The following is a 21,987-nucleotide window of genomic DNA, read 5'->3' as shown; positions in this document are numbered from 1 at the left end:
AACTTTACTATGAAGTAAAGGAAATAGCTGAACAACTAGACATTGAATTGAAGATGCCTCGTATAGTTTTTCGTCAAACCTGTCGTCAAAACCAACCTGCTAACTCTTGCGAAGAATATTTCCAAAGATCTATTCTTTTACCCCTTTTAGACAATATCTTAACTGATTTAGAAGAACGACTTTCACCGAAAGTTATGAATCTATTTAATCTTTGAGTTGTTTTACCTAAAACTGATAACACATCAGAAGATAAAGTTGCATTAAAAACAATTGTTGACACCTTCCAGTATATTAATGGACATATCTTAAGTATTAGAAAACTGCGATATTCATATGTATCCAAATACCAGAATATTCCTGCAAATATTAATTACACTGCCAGTCAGTGCAGCAACAGCAGAGCGTAATTTTTTCTACGCTTAAGTGTCCAAAGACTAGGCTTAGAAATAGAACTTCGGAGGAAAGGTTAACTGGTTAACCAACTCATCAGTGTGTATCCTGAAATTTCTCTAGATGTTGATGCAATCATAGAGCGATTTGCTAAATCGGATAGGCGAAAAGAATACATTTTATAAAATTATATAATATCTTATCTCATTTTTATAGAAATTTTAATCACTGAACTTTTATTTACCACTCGTTGCCGGCTGTTGCTGACAATTCATTAGTATGAGAAAAATTTCAATACCGAGTAAAAAAATATTTCACTCACTTGTAGCCTAATAAACCTAATTATAAAAATAACTATTTTTAAATTATATTATGTTTTTTGTTGAATAAATTAATTTAAATAAAATGCTGTTTACACTTCATCTTAAGGTTCCTTCTTAATTACGGAAGGGTGACTATAACTACAGCAAATTGCTCTCTATCTTGAGCTGTTCTTAGTATCGAATGTCTGTCCAGTCTCTTACATTCTTCAGCCAGGAGCATTTTCTTCGACCTGGACATCTTTTTCTACTTCTTCTACATCTTCATCTACTTTCCCTTCCATTATGAGTCGTAGAAAGTAATATTTTTCTTCTCTGTAAATATGTCTCGTTTTTCTGTTGTTTACAATATTTAGGAGTTCTCTCTCAGACCTAATTCTTCTCAGCACCTCATTGTTGGTCACGTGCTCTGTCCACGAAATCTTCAGCATCCTTCGAAAAACACATATTTCAAAGGCTTCTATACGCCTCATACTTCCGCCTCGTAATTCCGAGAGTCCATGTTTCCACTCCGTATAGCAATAAGGAATAAATGAATGTTTTTACAAATTAATATCGGATATCCAACGATAAGATAGAGTTTATTAGGAATACCTAGTTTAAATTGACATTCCTGGATTTTTTAGTATTTATATTTTAATAACTTTTCTTTGGTTTAATAATCTTGTACACTTGATTTTACTGAGTATGTGGGTTTAAATTATTTTTTTTTTGTTTAAGTTTAAGACTCCTTAATGTTGTACCCTTCTTTGCACCCGTAGAGTATTTGGGTTTTAATAACTTCTCATTGGTTTAATATATCGCTTAAAATAATTAGTGAGAAAATGGTTCCCTCACATGAGACACAAATCATATCAATCGTAAAGGTGCAAGGTGCAAAAATCTAGATTCTATATCAAAATCTCCCTCAAAATGGTTCCCTTACATGAGGCACAAATCATATCAATCGTAAAGGGTCGAGGTGCAAAACTCTAGATCCTATATGAAAATCACCCTCAAGACCCTTGAACCCTCCCCCCGAAAAAATTTTCTGGGAATCAGCCACTGAAAGGTGCAAAAAAATCTAAATCCTATATCAAGATAACCTATGACCCCCCCCCCCCGTCAAATATTTTTGGATCCGCCACTGAAGTAGTCATCTATGGATTTCTTTGTTGGATTTTGCTACTTAGGATAATAATAAAACACAAATCTTGGAGTAACTTTAACTATATTTGAAAATTAGCTTTGCCTGTATATGTACACCCAATCTGCTGTATTATTTGAGATGCCGCCCAGATACCACATTTTATACATGTTTCTATTGCTTGATCTTGGATAAATTGTGATAGAAATCCACCTACAAAAGCATCTCCAGCTCCATTAGTATCAACGATCTTATTTTTTAAACTAGGTACTGAAAATTTTAATACTCTTTTATCAATACCTACTAGAACCGGCTCTTCGCTTTGCGTTACTACAACTAATCTTAACCTTGAACTATTTATTTTTTTCCAATTTGACAATAAAACAATGGTTTCATCTATGGTGTTTCCTTCTAATTCACAACAAGAAGAAAGGGCTTCTATTTCAGATTTATTTCCAAAAATGACATCTATATACGGTAATAATTCCAGCAAGACGTCCCTATGCTGATAACAAATAAAAGGTGCACTCAAGTTAAACAAAAACTGTCGGTCACCTTTAGCTGCTAACTTAGAGATTCCTCTTACTGTTTCTAGGCTTACATTTAAAAAGAATCCACCCATATAATAATATTTAGCTGTATCTAATAAAAACTGATTTTCAGTCTTAAGTAAATGTGCGAAATCAAAATATTTGGAACTTCCAGGGTTAGTACATAAAGATCGATTTTCACCAGTTATCAAAACGATACAGGTACCCGTAGGTTCTCCGCTAATATATTTATATCTGACATTTACTCCATCCAATAAAGCTTGCTCATATAATATCTTAGCGTATTGATCATTTCCCACCGATCCAAAAAATGTTGTGACATTCGGTAATTCTGTTATCCATTGTACAATTCTCAACGTGTTTTGTATACTACCACCCACTGTATAAGCAACTTCATATCTTTCTAGTAATCTATTTTGCAGGTTTTTATGATTCTCAGACATTATTACAGCGTCATTTTCTTTTAAATTGTATTCAAGTAAAAAGCTTTTTTCAACTGTTGCCGTCATATCCAATAAAGGATGTCCGATACCTATTAGTAAATTTTTTCTTAGACAATCTGCCATTGTGTTTCGTGTCAAAACTTATTTTAAGGTTAAGTCGACCGATGCTCGCTGTTAATTATATAATGTCGACAACAACTATCAACTAATTTCACATTCACACACTTTGACCTTAATACGCCATTTATCTTATTTAACGTAAAAAATATGTAGAAAGAACTAGTAGTCACGTGCGCTACAGAGATAACGAGATAAAAAGTAGCGAAAACTTAAATTGGAACCTTAATCAGAGCCATTTTTAATGATAATTATGTTTTGTTTATCTGACACATATTTAAAAAAAAATAGGTCATAAAAGTTTACAGAAAGGTTCAACGAATAAAAACATTATTCAATTATATATATATATATATATATATATATATATATATATATATATATATATATATATATATATATATATATATTATATATATATATAATTAAATAGCACAAAAAATAGTCCACAATTTTTGTAATAGTTTGATTTATTCTCTTTTTTATTAAACAAATTACAATTAATTTAAAATTAGAACATAACATTATCAGTCTTCAAGAACTATCAAGAACAAAAATAAAACATTTCACTAAGACTTATCATACAAAATATAAGAGCTGGCAAAAAACATAATAAAATTAAGCCGGAATATTGTTACAGTCACTGCAAATTGGATTTACATGTTCCAAATAAAGATACCTTTTACAAATCGAACAAAAATATTTCGTTTTTCGATTCTTTTTACAGTCACAGTCACCACAGCTCCCAATTTCTGGCGGAGTTCTTTGAACTGGGACGACATCTTCATCCAAATAACAGATCTTTTTAAGTCGAATTCTTATTGTCTTGGGTATATAGACATTTTGGCTTCGATTCTTCTGGTGGTTGTACATAAGGCTAAATGCTAAATTTGTCAAAACTTCTCGTCGGATCTTTGTGGGATTTGGAATGTTACAATTGTAAATAACAAAGGAATTTATTGCCATAACATTTAAAAGGCTGTACAAAACAACCATAGAACATCTTCTACTACAACGTGCCATATTGTGCGCATAATTTATCTACGGTATCAATACCGCTTTTTGTGCTGTTGTATGCTAATATGACTTCCGGTTTTCCAGTTACAGGATCAACGTCGTCTCCATGGTGCATAGTGGAATATAACAGAACATTTTTGTTTTTTTTTATTTATGTGAAACTAATGTTCCTCTTGAACCAAATCCAAATGTACTAGAGCCAATAGGTCGTCCTTCTATTTACTTTTATTGTTCCCAAAAAAGTTAAACCATTTTTCTTCAAGCTTATACCAAGATCAACTCTGGTATACCAATTGTCGGTGGCAATATTTCTCTTAGAACCGTAGAAATGTTAACAGGCCCGTTCCGCCACTGCCTTGGTACTAGTGTCCAGATAGTATGGACCACCCACTTGGTTTTTGCCAACGTATACTTCCATGTTACTGGTATAAAATAACTTCGCATCAGACGGTGCAAGTATTTTTATACCGTATCTATTGGGTTTACTTGGTATGCACTGGCGGAACGAGCACCGTCCTCTAAAAGCCTTCAATTTTTCGTCCACAGTTACGTATTTCGACCGAGAGAAACATTTTTTTTTATTTTCGTTTTACTTGGTAATAAGATCTCTTATTGGCGCTAATTTATCCAAACTAACTCTATCATGCCTTGTATTGATAGCATCAGTTTCTCATAGTCATGGTCAGTCAGAAAACCTCTATACCAGTGCCTTTCATTTTCCACAAGTCTGTTGTATTAAGGTGACTTGCCTTTTTTATACCTGCAAGATATAAGAGACCTAAAAGGGCACGAATTTCATCAATGTTTGTTGGGTATATATCTCGATCGCGACTGAACTTCTGCTTTTCTGCTTCTATTTTTGTATTGGTCCCATCAACAATTATTTGCAACATATCAGTATCAAATAGATTTTCACTTCGAGTTCTGACGTTCTTAGGGGCAATATGCCTAGCCCATTTTGTTTTATTATCTTTGCCCAAAAAATATGGACCAATGGCAAAATCTGTCTCATCATGTAATTCCTCATTTTCCTGTCCCGTATCGCTTCCCTCTAAGTTTGCTTCTACATGATCTTCTTCTCCTGATTCCTCTTCATCATCATATTCATCAATCTTTCTTGCTCTTTTTCATAATTCATAATATTTGAAAAATAAAGTTTTATTATAAAACAATTACTTACAAGTCACAAAATTCTATTACTTCTCTAGTCGCACACGGTCCACTGTACCGGTTTTACAAATTACAAACTTACAGTTCGAGTATCAACACTGCAATGATACACAGTCGATAAATGTACCTATCAAAAGAAGCAGAAGAAATAGAAAAGTTTCCGATTGGCTTTAGAATTGACCGTCATTGACTACCACCGGTCTCCTAGTCAAACTGCGTCTACTGAACGGTTAACTCTTCATTCGTCTTATTATACTAGTCAAGAAAAAAATCTTAAAAAAAGTAAAAAAATCATTTTTTACTTATAAAACGTTTCTTATCCATTTTAGAGAAAAATAGTTCAAATAACATTTGTAGATCTTAAAAAGTTCTTTAATTTGTGAGCTTCTAAATTAAAATACATTGACGATTAGCCGAGATAATTGCAAAAAAATCGGTTGCCTGTAAAGTCGGTTTTACGGGCGAAGATTTTACGTGACAACGTCTTTTTCTCGGTAGAATATTTATTGATATGAATATTATTAAATTGCACAATAGTTGTTTGCAGTTAAAACGCGCTGTTTCTTCTCAATCGACTGAATTACGATTGATTGCAGAGTGATTTAAACTAATAATTTACTTAACACTATCAACATTTGTCAATAGTATGACATAACCTATAAACTCAGTTTCTCAACTTTTGTGTCAATCTAACAATCAATCAATCATAGTTTACGATAATGAAATATTAGTGTACAATTATTAACCTTTATTGTTGTAGTTGTTGTAAATGACGAATCTAAGCACTCCACATTTTCACTACAGACACAGCTGACGATACTTTAACCACACGTGTGAACTTGTATTATGACGCTTTCTCGGTTTTCCAACGCCAAGAACGCTCGAGAAAGACAGAGACACAAGCACGCACCGATTCAACGCGCCTAATTCTCTAGTGCTGCGCGCCCAGCGGACCGATCATGTTTGAGTGGGAGAGAGACGCAAGGCATTCGCCGGTCCGGCGGGCCTCTCTCTCGTTCGGTGACTCATCGTAACAGACGTGAGCGGGTGTTACACTTTTTCATGAGTGACTCCGAGCCACAACCTAATTTAAGACGTTGTCACGTCAAAAAACGCTTATTTTTGCAGTAATTATAAATGTTAGTATAATTAACTTTATTTTTGCATAATGACACGACATGTAATATAACTACTTGAAATTATGACAATTAATGATTGTGAACTAGATCGACCAAGTAGGTAGTTTGTAAGTTATTCAATTTATTTTTCCCGGAAACCGATTATTTAAATAACTGTACTTGCCAAACAGTGACTCAGATATATTTAGCAGATCGCAATCGATTCTTTGAGGCTTCAATTTTAAGATATGTATATTAAAACAATTTCAACATTTTATCAATTTGTTATTAACACAGTTTGAAAAAGGGCTGACTTTTTAGCTCATAAACATTTATAATAACTTTATATTTTTTATGTCACGCGCTTGTAAGTAGGCCCACTGAAAACATGCGGAAAAACACGCTAAATTAGCTTTTAATTAGTATTTAAAGAGACATATTTTCAGGTTATGATCAAATCCATCTCAGTTTTCATCTCACGTCTATATATGACCACTCAATCTTCGAAGCTTTCTCCAAAGTTGTACAAAAACTAATTCCACAGTTGCCAGCATTAGAAAATTTACTTAACATTTTAAACACGGTGAGTATACTACATATTTTTATAAAGTATATTTAGGTAAGAATTGGCGCATACAATTTTTTAGCAGAAAGGTTAGAGGTATTTATCTATCTGATCAGCCAAGAATATCCGTCTTCGGACAGAGACCTGACCTTTCTTCTATAGTTCTTTATTTTGAGCTAATTGCATTAATTTTGTTGTTTTATCTGTTTATTTATTTTGTTCATATGACTAAGTTGTAGTCTTTCTCTTCGTTGTTTCTAATTGTGTTCCATCTGTCATCGTTCTGTTTCAGGATTATAAAAGTCACCAAGACCATAAAAACTGACTTAGTTCTGTTTATTCTTCAAAAAAATGTTGAATATTGATAGCTGCAAATCATTATGAACTGATGATGTGTATTGATTCATAAACAAAACGTCTTCAATAAAAGATGAAGTAGCAATATCCTTTTAGTTTCTTCTACACTTTTGTGACCGAAAATCCTCCTAAGTGTTCTTGTGAACTATATTTTGTATTTCAGTTGCCAGTCGTACGCCTAACATAGTTTCAAATAATTCTTAATTGAGGTTTGTTTTTGTGCAACTTGTAATCCTTGATTTCACATGTTTCGAAGAATTATTATATCTTTGGCAAATACACCATTTTATTTAGGCCATATTATGCAGGTATTGAAACAATTAAATGCTGTCTCTAGTTTTACTTTTACACTTGTAGTTGGTGGATCCAATATTTCTACTAGGCTTTCTTCTTCTTGTACTGCTTTTTTTGTCCCTAAAAAATTGAAATCTTTACTTATCTCGAATTTTATTTCTGATAAATTTTAAAATCTATCGGTAATAGTTATATTATCTTCAGTATAACATTCTTATGATACAGCATTCATTGTAGGCCATAGCGTTTTCCACGATTAATTGGATTAAGTCAAGTGAAACAGAGCTCTCTATGCTTAAAAATTTGCGTTATGTCACCGTACTGTGAAGTAATATGGACTTGACTTTTTGGATATCATTTTGAATCCATCGGCTGCAGTAAAGGTATGCAGTTTGGTGGTAGGAAAATGGTTTGGATATTTCGACCGCTTAATGTAAGTTTTTGGTTATTTAGGTGGACTTGAACATTGTCAAGTAGGAGTAAAGCTTTAATGGGCTAGTTAGATTTTTTCATACATTTTTGACTTCTGGAACAAAGTCTTTATGGAACCATTCACTAAATACTTCTCACGTGACCCAACTTTTACATTGATTCTTGCAGCAGACTGACAGACAAATATTTTTGAAAGCTCTGATATTTTTAACTTTATCACAATATGCTTTATGTTTTTTTGCTTGCTTTTTAATTCATTTTGTATTTCTTCGGTATTCCCTGCTTTGCACAAAATGTTTTTAAATATTAATCTACAGTTTTTATTCGAAATACGCATTTTGTTTTTAGAACTCAGCAATTGAAAAATCGTTTTTATTCGATGTAGTTTCAAAGATTTACATTGCAACAGATTCTACACCGGTGGATATGCAAAGCTACGAATTATGTTGTGATATGATCGATGTAGTGATAGATGTTTCTTGGATATATGGGTAAGTACTTTTATACATACATACCGCTCATTTTCCATATTTTAAAGCAACTGATAAAAGATCATAAGATCAGGTTCACATAAAAGATCAGAAGTCAAAATATAACTAGAGTTTCAATTGTATTGGTGAGCAGAGACAGAAGGATTTTGCACGAACAATATCAACTTTGTAACATGTTGGTATCTTTAACACAATATGCCTATTATGTACGTAATCATTTTTTTATTTTTAGAATTAAAGAGGAACAAGATCCAGCGGCCTTTGACGAACAAAGTTCCAGTTTGATAAAGTTAAATAACGGAACAGTTTTGTATTTAAGAGAAGTAAATAAGTTTTTAGCGTTAGTTTGTATATTAAGGGAAGACAATTTTGATCATAAAGGTAAGAATTCGATTTAGCCTTTTTCTGGTACTTTTTTATTTTATGTATACACAATTTGTTTTTATTTGCCTGCCTGACTATACTGGAGGCTTGATTGTAGGACTCTCATTCTAGTTATCAAGGCATCTGATTGTCTTAAAGGATACCTTTCCAACTCTACAATATGTCTTGAAATGAGCAATCATTATTGCTTTGTAAGATACCTCTTCTATCGAGTCGACTAGAATTTGTCCATCTTTCCCGATCTTTCAATTTTTCAATGACCATTCTTTTGTCTTAAGGTCTTTATTTTGTTTCCTAGGCGGATCTTGATAATTACTTTATCAGTATCTTTCTCAAAGACACCGACAAGGAGCACGAGGCGCTTAGTCATGTTATTGGTATCGACTACAGTCAAGTTTGTTCACAGACCTTCCATACCGCTCACAACATCAACAGCCTTTGGTTGTTATCAGCATGGCGTCTGTGTACTATCGTCATCTTGAATACTTTTGTGACATTGCTGTATGAGCTAGTTATCGTTTTCCGTTGGTTTACTTCCCAGCAGATATTTTGCCCTTTTCATGATTTTCTTCTGAGCTATATATATATATTTCTCATTTTTTTTTTCTCTTTCTATATATATTGCTCATTTCAGCATCCCTGATCTACTACCAATCGTATACAAGATATTCACAAAGATCATCAACAACAGATTAACAAACGCATTAGATGCTGCACAGCCGAGAGAACAAGCTGGCTTCAGGAATGGATTCAGTACCATAGATCATATTCATACACTTCGAGAACTAATGAGTAGAGCTAAAGAATATGAAATACCGCTAGCATTAACCTTCATAGATTTCGAGAAGGCTTTCGATTCTATATATCCCAAGGTAGTAATAGAAGATTTGACCAACCAAGGCATTAACAAACCATCACCAAAGCTCTTCACTGCAACTCTAGAAAATATATTCAGCAAAATGAACTAGCAGAACAAAGGAATATCCATTGATGGATAGATGCTCAGCCATCTAAGATTTGCAGACGACATCGTTCTGATTGCTAATAATCCTGCAGAACTACAAGAACTTATAAGCGACCTATATGCAGCTAGCAATGAAGTTGGCCTAAAAATCAACTTGACAAAAACAAAAACCATGTACTACGAGCTAGTGGATGTCCAAGATGTAATAATAAACAACACTGCACTTGAGACAGTAGACGAGTATGTATACGTGGGACAATTAATACATAAATCCGGTTCCTTATTTCCAGAAATCAACAGAAGAATGAAACTAGCTTGGACATCTTTTGGTAGAAATTCAGTTATATTCAAATCGAAGATGCCAATCCACCTGAAGAAAAAAGCATGTTTGATCAGTGTATACTACCAGTCATGACATACGGCTGCGAAACTTGGACACTAAATAAAGAGGTAATATCGGAAATTCAAAGTCACTCAAAGGTCAATGGAGCGATGCGTGCTAGGTATAACAAAGAGAGATCGAACAATGGAGCAAGAATGGATCAGACAGAACACCAAGGTTATTGATGTAATCCATAGAATTAAATCTCTAAAATGCAGTGGGCGGGACATTTAGTGAGAAGAACTGACAATAGGTGATCCGGTAGAATTACACTGTGGTATCCAAGAGGCGTCAAGATACCAAGCAGACGTCCAAATTTAAGATGGGACTATGACATAAGGAAACAAGCCGGTACAAGAAATGTGGCACACATGCACAGATGGCACAGAAAAGCGAGGGCAGATATGAAGAATGAATATGTAACGGAGGCTACACCACAATCGGTAAAATATGCTTTGAATGATGATGATGATGATGACGAAGATATATATATATATATATATATATATATATATATATATATATATATATATATATATATATACAAACACACAGTTTATGCAGCCCTAATAAACTGTGTTGTTTGTTTATATCGACAGTCTCTAATATCCAGTATTTCTTGTATATACAGGGATAAGTGCCTTAAGAACCGGCAAAATAACGCAAAAGATAGAAAACATAATACGTTGTGAAATAAAAAGAGATGAAAGTAGTAGAGGTGAGAAATTATCGATATTAACCTATAATTTACTTTACATTACATTAGAATTTCCCACCTTTAGACGTTAGCTTATGAGCTTGTTGACTTCAGTCATAGTAATACGTATCACGTAATGTAAGTAAAAACAGTTTAAGTACGAGTATTTTTTTATCCAAAATTAAAGTATTGATCAATAATAAACTATGATTTGAGACGTCGCATACACTCTTCTCAATACAGAATTATCATAGCGTGTTATTCTGTATTCGTCAAAACAGAATTAATTATCAAATTACTACTAATTAAACTGTTTACTTACATTTGCTTTATTGCCTTCAATCAGTTTTTACTTTATGCGAAATTTAAAAAATGTAAATATTCGACGTCATACTTGTAATATTATGACTGAAGTCAACTAGCTCATAAGCTAACGTCTAAAGGTGGGAAACTATCGATAGTCCTAATGTAATTTAATGTAAATTAGAGGTGTTTATCGATAATTTCCCACCTCTACTACTTTCATCTCTTTTTATTTCACAACGTGTTATGTTTTCTATCTTTTCCGTTATTTTGCCGGTTCTTAAGGCACTCATCACTGTATATATATATATATATATATATATATATATATATATATATATATATATATATATATATATATATATATATATATATATAGGAGGTCAATTAATAGGGCCAGTGCGACTAATCCAACGCTTTAGAAATGGTGTGTTTAAATGTTGTCTGCCTTGATTAGCAAAATGTATAGGCGCTCCACCGTGCTGTTTTAACATTTGCATTCTGATGTTTAGTGGAACGTTCTGTAGGAGTCTTGGTAATTAATTCTGTAAAAAATTCAAGTACTCCTCTCCTGTAAGACGGTGCTCAAATATGAAAGGGCCAATTAAAGAACCATCGATTACACCACACCACACCGAAAATTTGTGCTGAAAATTAGCTTCAATTTTCAATTTTTCGTCTGACCAAGTGCTGCCTCGGGTGAATGTTGCTTCATCGGTATAAAGTATGCGCGATACAACTCCACGATTATTATGTATCCATCGAAAAAATTGCATATAGCTTGCATAATCTTCAGGTTGTAGGTGCTGTACGTACACGTTGTAGGTGGTATGGATATAAGCCTTGCTCATAAAGTTTGTTGGTATCTCTATTTAGATGATTGCTCAAATGAGTATCAATTCTTCGTGAGCTGATCCCTGGATCATCTTCTACTGAATCCCAAATATTTTCTATTTCTTGTAAACTTTGTCGGAAAGTACGTTCCGAGATTATTTTTTAACTAGAAAGCGTTCCGGTATGGCATAGTTTGTTGAAAGTTCTAATAAATACATTTTTATTTGGAGTTCTCCCATTTGGAAACCGTTGTCGATAATATTCAACAGCAGCTCTAGCATTTCTATTACAAAACCCATAAACAAACACCATATTTGCATAATCACAATTTGAATAAGTATGTGGCATTTTGTAGTAGCTTAAAGAAACGGTAAATCACGTTTTCAACTCCACTGTTTTTAACCAACTGATACCTAGAAATTCCCCGGTTAGCAATCATTCTAAAGTGGTTTTTAGCTACCTAACAGAAATTTCAAAGAAATTTCCCCTGACCCCTGATAAGTGAGGCAGTGATAATTTGAAAGTAGTCACGTAGTCAGTGTCACATTGTATCCTAGCTTAGCTGGTCGCTTTTTGGTTAGAGTTTTAAATTCTCGCATATTAGTCAGTGTCAGCTTAGTGTTCGATCAAAATGGTCGACGAATTTTGGTTTAAGAGTTCAGACTCTCGCTTATTGAGTATACCTATGGTCTGTCCAATACTTGGGAACCCCCATCAATGAAACAGGTGACCAAAATCACGAGATAAAAAGACGTATTGAAATTGCCAGGTCTACCCTTATAAAAATCAAAAAATTATTTTGTAATCGTGATATTAGTATTCAGCTACGAACTAGAATGTTAAAATTCTATGTATTCAGTACTTTGCTTTACGGTGTTGAGGCATGGACTCTTAAACAGAAGAATGTTAAAAATCTTGAAAGTTCTGAGATGTGGTGCTACCGCCATATACTAAAAATAAGTTGGGTGGATAAAATTACAAATGATGAGTTAATACGCAGAATAAATAACGATCCAGAAGTTATACTGAATATAAAAAAGAGAAAACTTGAATACATAGGCCACCTGATGAGACGACAAAAGTACACATTCCTACAAAATATAATGCAAGGAAAAATCCAAGGACGCAGAAATCCAGGCCGTAGAATAATGTCCTGGATGAGAAATTTAAGAGAGTGGTTTGGGTGTACCACTAACGAATTATTCAAAACAGCAGTAAATAAAATTAGAATCGCCCTAATGATATTCAATCTCCGATAGGAGAGGCACTCAAAGGAGAAGAAGAATGGTCTGTCTCACCTTGACTTTACAGTACAGGTTCCTATGACTAACAGTGATACCAAATTTTATCAGAAACTGTTTTAAAGCAAATATATTTTTTTATATACGATAACTATAAATAACTTAGAATTAATATTATTGACATTTTGTGGCTGTCAGGGGTTCTAAAACATTTTTTTTTCGAAAAATACCTTTGTGTGAATAAAATAAAAATAATTTTGTATAATAATGTATTTATGTGCATAAATATGTTAAACCTTAATAAATACGTAGGTACCTACATAAATAATTAAAATGTATTTAAACTGTGTATTTTACATTTCTTCTATACTCCCGTCTTCCTCGCTTTCACTGTCACTGTCGTCATTAAGGTTTATTATAACTGGGTCGATATTGTCCAGTTAATTATCGATATTCCACATCTGTTTTTTTATGCTAATTACGTGTTGCACGTAATTATTCAATTTTTGTGGAGTAACTTGAGAGTACGCTTCATGTATTAGATTTTCTACTTGTTCCTTTTTAAAGTGTGTGTTATGTCTTGCCACGAATCATTTTATTTCACTCCATACCAGCTCTATCGGATTTAGTTCACAGTGATAATATGGAAGTAATCATTCTTACTTTTTGCAATTTCATCTACGATACGCTCATCATACTTCTATTTAAAATGAGCTACACAACGTCCAACAGTTCGGATTTTAGGTAATCTTCTTCGAAATAAATATCCTTTGATCGCAACCACTCCTTTATTTCTTCCTTATTGCCAAAATTGTTCGGAATTCTTTCCAACTTCCTGGAGTGATACGACGCATTGTCCATTTCTATTACATTTTTTTTCGGGAATATTTGGAAGAAGTTTAGTTTTAAACCAATTTTCGAAAAGGGGTCCATCCATTTCGTCACGAGTCTGCTTTATTTTTGTTTGCTAAAAAAGTTAGTTCGGCTCCATTAATAAAACCATCTTTACTTCCTGCATGCAGTAAAACGAAGCGTGGGCCACGTGCAGTAGGGGGTTTTAAACCTGTAGTGAGTTCACGAACAAATGCATCACTATGTGACGATACGGAAGTGTCCTTCCATTCATAATTGACACTGTGACCAATATTTACCCATGATTCATCCAAATATACAAGGTTGTAGTTTTGTTCCCGAAATGTACGAATTTCTCGCAAATATCTATAGCGCCAAGAAATAATTTCGGGTTTTCTATCAACATTGACTTTCTGTCCCGTTTTGTGTACACAAATCCCATCTCCTTAATTAGTCTATGCAGTGTAGTTCTAGAAAAATTAGGTAGATGTTCGTCTTTATTTACTACTGCTAATAGAGAATATAATGTTGGGGGTGTATTCTTACGAAAAAATCATGCACAAGTTTTATCACGCGATAATGAAGTTAATTTGTTCTTGGATCGTCTCTTTGCTGATTGTAATCCAATTGCCGAGGAATTTTCTTCTCTTACAGAGTAAATTGTTTTTTCGGAAATGCCGGTTTCTACTGCCACTGTTTGTATTATTTTTGAAAGTGAATCATATCCTTGATTTACACGATAATTCACCATGTTGACTAAGATTTGTTTCTCCCCTAATGACAATGCCTTCCCCTGAGGATGTTTTAGAGTCCCGTTCTCCATTAATAAATTCAATCGTTATAACCATAGATAAATAATATAGTATATAGAAATAGATAGGCAACTCAATGTAGTAATTTCGTTAATTAGCACCTCTTGCGACTGGGGTCATTACTAATCATCTTTTGGCAGGAAATTAAAATGGATACCCCTTACATGCATACCCTTTAGCGCCTCTTGCGGGCTATTTCGTTACTAATTAAATTTTACTGGAAAATATTTTATTATTTTCCGATGAAATAATCTCACATATATTATTAAAAAATAAAAGGATATATAAAAAATGCACAAATTTTTCTAGATATACGTATATTTATTTGTTGTTTACGATAAAACTGTCTATACTGTCAATACATAAATTAACAACCATAGAACAACATCCACTTTTAATGTTGGATATTCTAACATTCTTTACCAAAAAAAGTTATTACGCATATTGATTATAAAATTGTGGATTACTTTTCGAAAATGACTATCACACAAAAACAATGAAAAATATTGTTTTACTGTAATGCTATTGACTGTAACGGGATAGTTTTAATTTAACATTTTTAGGACCCTGGTAATGTTGATTGAAAATTCTTTTGAAGAAAATTGGCAACGCCGCGCTAAAACCTCCCATAAGGATTGCATTGCCGTATGTTCATGTACTGTAAAGTCAAGGAGGGACAGATTATAGTTATTGTTATATACCTTATAGTTTAAAGGCTCATGTTTCACAAACGCTCATTATTAATCAAGTATATTACCGAATATAATATATATATATATATATATATATATATATATATATAAATATATATATATATATATATATATATATATATATATATATATATATATAAATAATACTGAACAAAACATGTGATAATTTTATTAGTAACATATTTAAACTGTAATAGTGCTCTCGTGTGGTGTTTCGCGAACTCGTCTAAACTGGACAGTAATCGGCGGTTTAGATATAAAAAGTTTGCGTAAAACTTTGGCTAGCTCTTAACTTAGTTGTAGCAATTAAATTACGTATTGTTTAATGCTTGTGTTCTTATTTCCCACTTTAGTGGATGGTCCTTCGAATTGGAATTAATTACATTACTTCATTACATTAAAAGTCTGTCCTTTAATTCTACCAACATATGGCAATCAACAAATTATTAAAACGAATTACAGATACCTGGTACAGGAATGTGAACATATGGACATAACTGTGTTTTTGTAAAACTACTGTCATATTTTTATTTCATTTAAGGTATTAATTAATTACCAATTAGATCCATTTATTACAACAACGCCAAATTTTGTAATGCAGTGTGCTACAACAACATTTAAAACTTAAATAATGAAAAATTACAACTTTGTGTTATTATCGCTATAACTCCAAAACAAAAGATAATCGAATAAGGATATATAAGTTATTTTTAATTATTTTTACGTATATTAGACATGCCTATAGTTCCCACTCACCCTGTATATGTATATGTACTATATTTATTGTATATACATGTAAGCAATTTATATATACTTTAAAATATGCCTAGATATTATCAATATTCCAATTCCTGTCTTTATCTTCTCTATATAAAACGCTCTGTATAATAATAACATAATGAATTTTGTTAAAATTATACTAATGGCAATTAATTTTTAGGAATAATTGATTACAATTTCTTGTGTTTCCGCAACGCCATACAACAAGTGTTTGAACTTCGAAACAAGCACCCGACGTCCCCCATGACAAACTCCGTAGGCAGTCCAGTAGTAAACGGCAATACCATAGTTAGCGATGAACATTCAACGTGAATTGCCACGTTTATATTTGTTACAATGGCGTACCTGTATATTTGATTGTTTTTTGTTAATATTTTAGATTTTTTGCAAAATATACGTTTTTTTGTGTAGATATATATTGTTGATATAGATTTTTAAGTCTAACAAGTGCATAAATTCCGAAATCCTGATATTGACAATAACTTAAGAGGTCTCATCCAAATTAGTAAATATTTCGTAACCGGAGATTTATTTGCAGTACTCAATGATATTGAAATTTAGACGGTTTATCTTTGACATGACATCCCCGCACAATCAGTCACATTCACCCAATTTAATTTTGAATGTGGCTGCCTAAATTAAATTTAACAGGTTGACTGCCAAGCTGATTTAGTACTATTTGTGAACAATATTGGTACATAGCATTATTTGCGAACGGTTTTGTACCTATATGGTGCACAGCGTGCTGATGTAGTTAATCATTGTATGTATCTGTACAGATACACAAGATTAATAGTTTATATGAAAATTTCATATAAAATATCAGTTCGCCTCCTAGATCAATTTTGGAAATATAGTCTATTATTTTTTGGCAAGGATGTTTCAAAATAATACACTATTTTAAGAAAAAAGAAAAATAGTGTTTATTCACATCAAAAATACGGATTAATGCAATTGAAAGAAACAATCAGTGCAAAGGTGTTTACAACAAATCCACACTTTTTTAGAAGTTAGTTGTGCTTCTTATCGTCCCTCTTTCTTCGCGACTTCCTTATAGCAATTTTGGCATCTTTTCTTTTGTTTGTCTTCTCTAAAATGTGACGATTTATATTTTCAGAACTTTCTGCTGTCTTTTTTGTTAGAAGACTTTTCACCAACTCTTCTTTAAATTCTGTAAATTTAATTTTTTTTGTTTGTTGTCACTGAATTATACAGATACATTGCGTTTATTTCAGCTGTATTTAGAATAATCTCGAATGCAACTTTTCGATACCATTTTACAGATCTTAAAGCTCGATGGTAGGATGCCATCTGGTCAGATAAATCAATAGTAGATTTGCCGATATTACATTCTATTATGGCACATGGTTTAGATTTTATGCCACTTCGAGTATACACTCCAGTAACTTGATCTATATGTTTAGTGGTTAATAACAAAACATCTCTTTTGTCTTTTCATCTAAGAACTGTAATACCACAGCCGTTTTGACGAGCAACAACTTTTCTTTTACTACTTCAGATGGTATTTGCTTCCTGTTAGCACTTAGTGTCCCAACTAAATGAGTAGAATTTTAAAGCAGTCTTTTTGCGAGTGGTACACCCGTGTACTAGTTGTCAGTAAATAATGTACGTCCAAAATTTTAATAAGGAGCCATTAACATCCATAATCACTTTCTCTGATACTAGCATATCATCAATTTCTTCATTGCCGCAGTATATTTTAAATTACAACGTATGGTATGATTCAGCACAAAGTTTGAATATTTTTATTCCGTAACGATGCCTTTTATTCTGAATGCATTGACGGAAAGAAAGCCTGACCAACAAAGGAATCATAGATTTATCAATGTATACAAACTGGGTTGGACAGAGAGGTATATTCTGTCGCCTTGTGCTTTTGAATTATAAGAGAAATGTAGCATACTAAGTAAAAGTTGAAATCGGTTTCTTGGTATGTAGTTGCTTACTTTACTAGTGCAACAAATAGTTATCTTTTTTCCAGTAATGTGAAATTGAAGGCATTTGGTAAAGTACCATCCATAATACCAATCCAAGCAATGTGCGAATTTCTTCATTGTTGGTGAGAATCCATCTATATAATCGTAACACACGTTCTGTTTCTCCTCATACATCTTGGCTGAATCATCAATCAACTAACAAGAGCTGCTATTCCTATGAATAGTTCAACACTGGTAAGAACCGACCGCATCAACTTCGTGCCAAATCGGGATGGACAAGGTCAAATTAAATTAGTCAAGTCTGTGAAGCTATAAGTACCACATTGGTGCACATACTATATTTGTTTATTGTATATTGCAAAAAAATACTATAGAAGACTCAAAATAATATATCCATAATCAAATATTTAAATAAAAAGCTGATTTAACAAAAAATACGGTGTGGCCTCCAGGACCAATATATTGATTTTCCCAATCAAGCTTATGGATATGATATTGTGCACCATATTGGGGTGTACATGGCAGTCAACCTGTTAAAAAATATTGTAGCGCTTTACGTATATTAAAAATGACAAATAGATTTTTTCCAGTCCGGATACAGCTTTCCGCACAGCATCGGACTATGTCCAGGGCTGACTCCCCGTTAAAATAGGCAAAATGTCCTCACTATCAGAATTTAATTTTTTTTTTCATTTTTTTACGTTATATGTGATTAAAAAATAAGACTTTGTACCCGCATTTTACCACCCCCTCTCCCTCCTCCAAAAACGTCATTTTTTGTTATTTTTTTTAGGTAAGATAGAATCTATTTAAAACTTTAAAAAAAAATTCTCACCCATAGTTGATGTTTTTATAAAACGTTTCTATTTTTTATAGATCCGTAGATCGAGTGAACATAACCTAAAAATGCATTTTTCCAAAAAAGCTTATACCTTTTTTTTAATAGAGCTGCATGTCTAATCTTTTTTGTTTTGTGCATTTTATCAAAAACAAATTTCTGATTTTTTCAAATCACTCCGTAAGGTGCGCCCCTTCAAAAACTCTTTTTTTTTGAGTTTTTGTGGATTTACCCATTTTATAGACACCAAAATATATCAAATTTTTTTATGTTATATATAATTTGAAGTAACTGAGTCCTTTAAGTCATTAAAAAATTGGGCGAAACACGCTTCATCATCATCATCATCCAGCCTTCATTTATCACGTCCATTGTGGAAATAGGCCTCCCTTAAACTCCTCCGTTCTTTGCGTTTTTGTGCTCTTTGTTGCCGATTTTTGGTGATACGCCTGACTTCGTCAGCTCAACGTGTAGGTGGTCTTCCTTTACTACGTTTTTTTTTTGCTCAAAAATTAAAAAGTACAAATTGGAGGCCAAGACCAGAGCAGAAACACGTTTAAATTCCCCAAAAAATCCATGTTTTTCAAGGTTTTTTAGGGTTTTTGCGAGTTTTTGCGGGGTTACTCATATTTTTTGAGATTAATACAATGTGAATAATTTCTTTTCATTTTTTTACGTTTTATTTGTAAAAAATAAGACTCGGCTCAATTTTAGGTCGCCAGCCCCTCCTCCTGACCCCAAAAAGTCATTTTTTTGTTTTTATTATTTTTTTTAGGTAGGTTGCAATAAATTCGATAATTCTGTATATACTATTTTACAAAAATAATCACAAATTCAATATACTTTTTATTGCTGTATTAATTGTTTTTTAATAGCATACATATTGTTAGTTTACATCCGCGTACAATGGTATTCCTTACACTATATATACATTATATACTATATTCACAGTAAGTACAAGAATTTTTGTCCATAAAAACATCTTGCCAAATACATTTAACGCTATAATTTTATTACCTATCGCTTAATTTTTGTTAATATTTACTAGGAAACAAATAAGATAATTATTAATATTGTTCTGAAGCTATTGTGGCATTTTAAAGTAATTACTATTTAAATGGGAATAAGCCAGAATTAAAGGTTAAAGTAAGTTTATTGACGTTTCAATTTGAAAAATTGCAACGTCAATAAACTTACTTTAACCTTTAATTGTGGCTTATTCCCATTTAAATAGTACGTAAGAGAATTATTATGACAGCAATACAATTTATTCACATTCACAGAGCAATTATAAAAAAATATTGTAAAATTGGAATACATCTTTATCCGATTTATGGTCAATCATAAGAATAATTAATTTTTTTTTAATTGGACAAACGAAAAACATATTTTATATCGACAACAATGTTACACTATGCTATGAGAGAAGCAGATGGGACAGCAGACATTAAAATTTAATGAAATATGGCGGGCAATTTTAAAACATTTTCTAATTCACGCAATCCAATAAGAACTGCACGGAATTCTTAGAATATCCGCACATCTATAAAGACTACTCTAGTTAGTCTGTATTACTTTATGTTGTAAATTTTAATTATTCTTATGTGATAACTTAGATTTATATGGCGATTGATAAGATGTATGAAAATTCAAAATTAGGCTAAATGAGAATAAAAATTTCCTTAAAATAAATATTGCCAAAAATAAATGGTATTTACTCGGTTTTGTCCAATAAATATTTCTTTTAAATCATCCATGTAATAATCTTATTTTGTATATTTAATTTAAATACTTTAATACTCACAAACCATGTACATATTTCAACAAATAAATAATATATACAAAATATTGTTGTTTACTTAAATCTAGTTCACTTTATTTTGTTGCTGAATAGACTGCTGGTTTTTGTGCAAGGAAATGTTATTAAAAATGTCAACGTGAGTTTTTTTTAATAATAACGTCACTTAATATCTACCTGTATACCTATACCAGTTTTAGTGCTGGTTTTTAGATAATAGGCAAGGAAATTTTAACTAAAAATGCCGACGTGAGTTTTTTTAATATTAACATCACTCGATACCTGTATACTTGTACCAGTTTTACAGGATTTGTCGTAGGCAACAAAAAGATATAAAAAAAGTAGTTGTTCTATAGTGGAATATGCTGCTACTATGCTTTAACAGTCAAATTTAAGACTTAAAATTTGTATTTCTATTTGTATATTTGTATTAAATATACACAATGAGTATTCCTTAATTGACTGACGTTCCCCCACTTACCTAGGAATGTGAAGTGAATTATCATTACCAATAATTTGAAGAAAAAAAAGTAATTGACTAACCAGGCAAGAGAAAATTCTTGTACCAACATGTGTAGCGCATGACAATTTCCATTCTGAACATCTATAAAAATGTGTCAGGTGAGGAGTTTGAACCCTGCTGAGCGGCCCTGCTGTTGTTTGATGTCAGAAATGCATAGATAACATTACGGAGGAACAATGGACTGAGCATTTCACGAAATTATATGGAGAAGGAGAAGAAGAGAACAGAGAAATAATCATTAACGAAACTCACGATAGAGTACTAATATCAGAAAAAGAGCTACAAGAACGAATAAAAAAAATTAAAAAACAGAAAAGCACCTGGTCCTGATAAGATAAACAATAAACTGCTAAAATATGGAGGAACAACACTACGCAAATGGCTCCTAAAATTATTCGTCGATATAATAAATACCGGAGTAGTACCAGCGGAATGGAAGGAAAGTCTCCTGCTACCGATACTTAAAAAAGGAGACTCGAGAAATCCTGAAAATTATAGAGGCATTAGTCTGATGAAT

The 21,987-nt window shown here is 32.4% G+C and overlaps 2 protein-coding genes across 2 annotated transcripts in view; one reads left to right on the top strand and one right to left on the bottom strand.

Annotated features, from left to right (window-relative positions):
* RagC-D (Ras-related GTP binding C/D) overlaps positions 1–16,765 on the top strand; it is a 61,150-nt gene extending 44,385 nt beyond the window's left edge. The window contains exons 4-7 of the mRNA XM_072537802.1: positions 6,699–6,835; positions 8,249–8,391; positions 8,624–8,772; positions 16,514–16,765. Coding sequence (XP_072393903.1) covers positions 6,699–6,835; positions 8,249–8,391; positions 8,624–8,772; positions 16,514–16,665 — 581 coding nt within the window. The 3' untranslated portion in view covers positions 16,666–16,765. The remainder of the gene's footprint in view (positions 1–6,698; positions 6,836–8,248; positions 8,392–8,623; positions 8,773–16,513) is intronic.
* Positions 1,914–3,075, bottom strand: LOC140446880 (uncharacterized). Its single transcript, XM_072539458.1, has one exon. The coding sequence runs from the start codon at positions 2,951–2,953 to the stop codon at positions 1,919–1,921; it is 1,035 nt and encodes a 344-aa protein (XP_072395559.1). The 5' UTR covers positions 2,954–3,075; the 3' UTR covers positions 1,914–1,918.
* Positions 16,766–21,987: the final 5,222 nt, after the last annotated feature.

The sequence above is a fragment of the Diabrotica undecimpunctata genome, chromosome 7 (assembly GCF_040954645.1).
Source record: "Diabrotica undecimpunctata isolate CICGRU chromosome 7, icDiaUnde3, whole genome shotgun sequence".
NCBI classification, from domain to species: domain Eukaryota; kingdom Metazoa; phylum Arthropoda; class Insecta; order Coleoptera; family Chrysomelidae; genus Diabrotica; species Diabrotica undecimpunctata.
The sequence above is the reverse complement of the archived record's forward strand: the minus strand, read 5'-3'. Positions and strand labels throughout refer to the sequence as shown.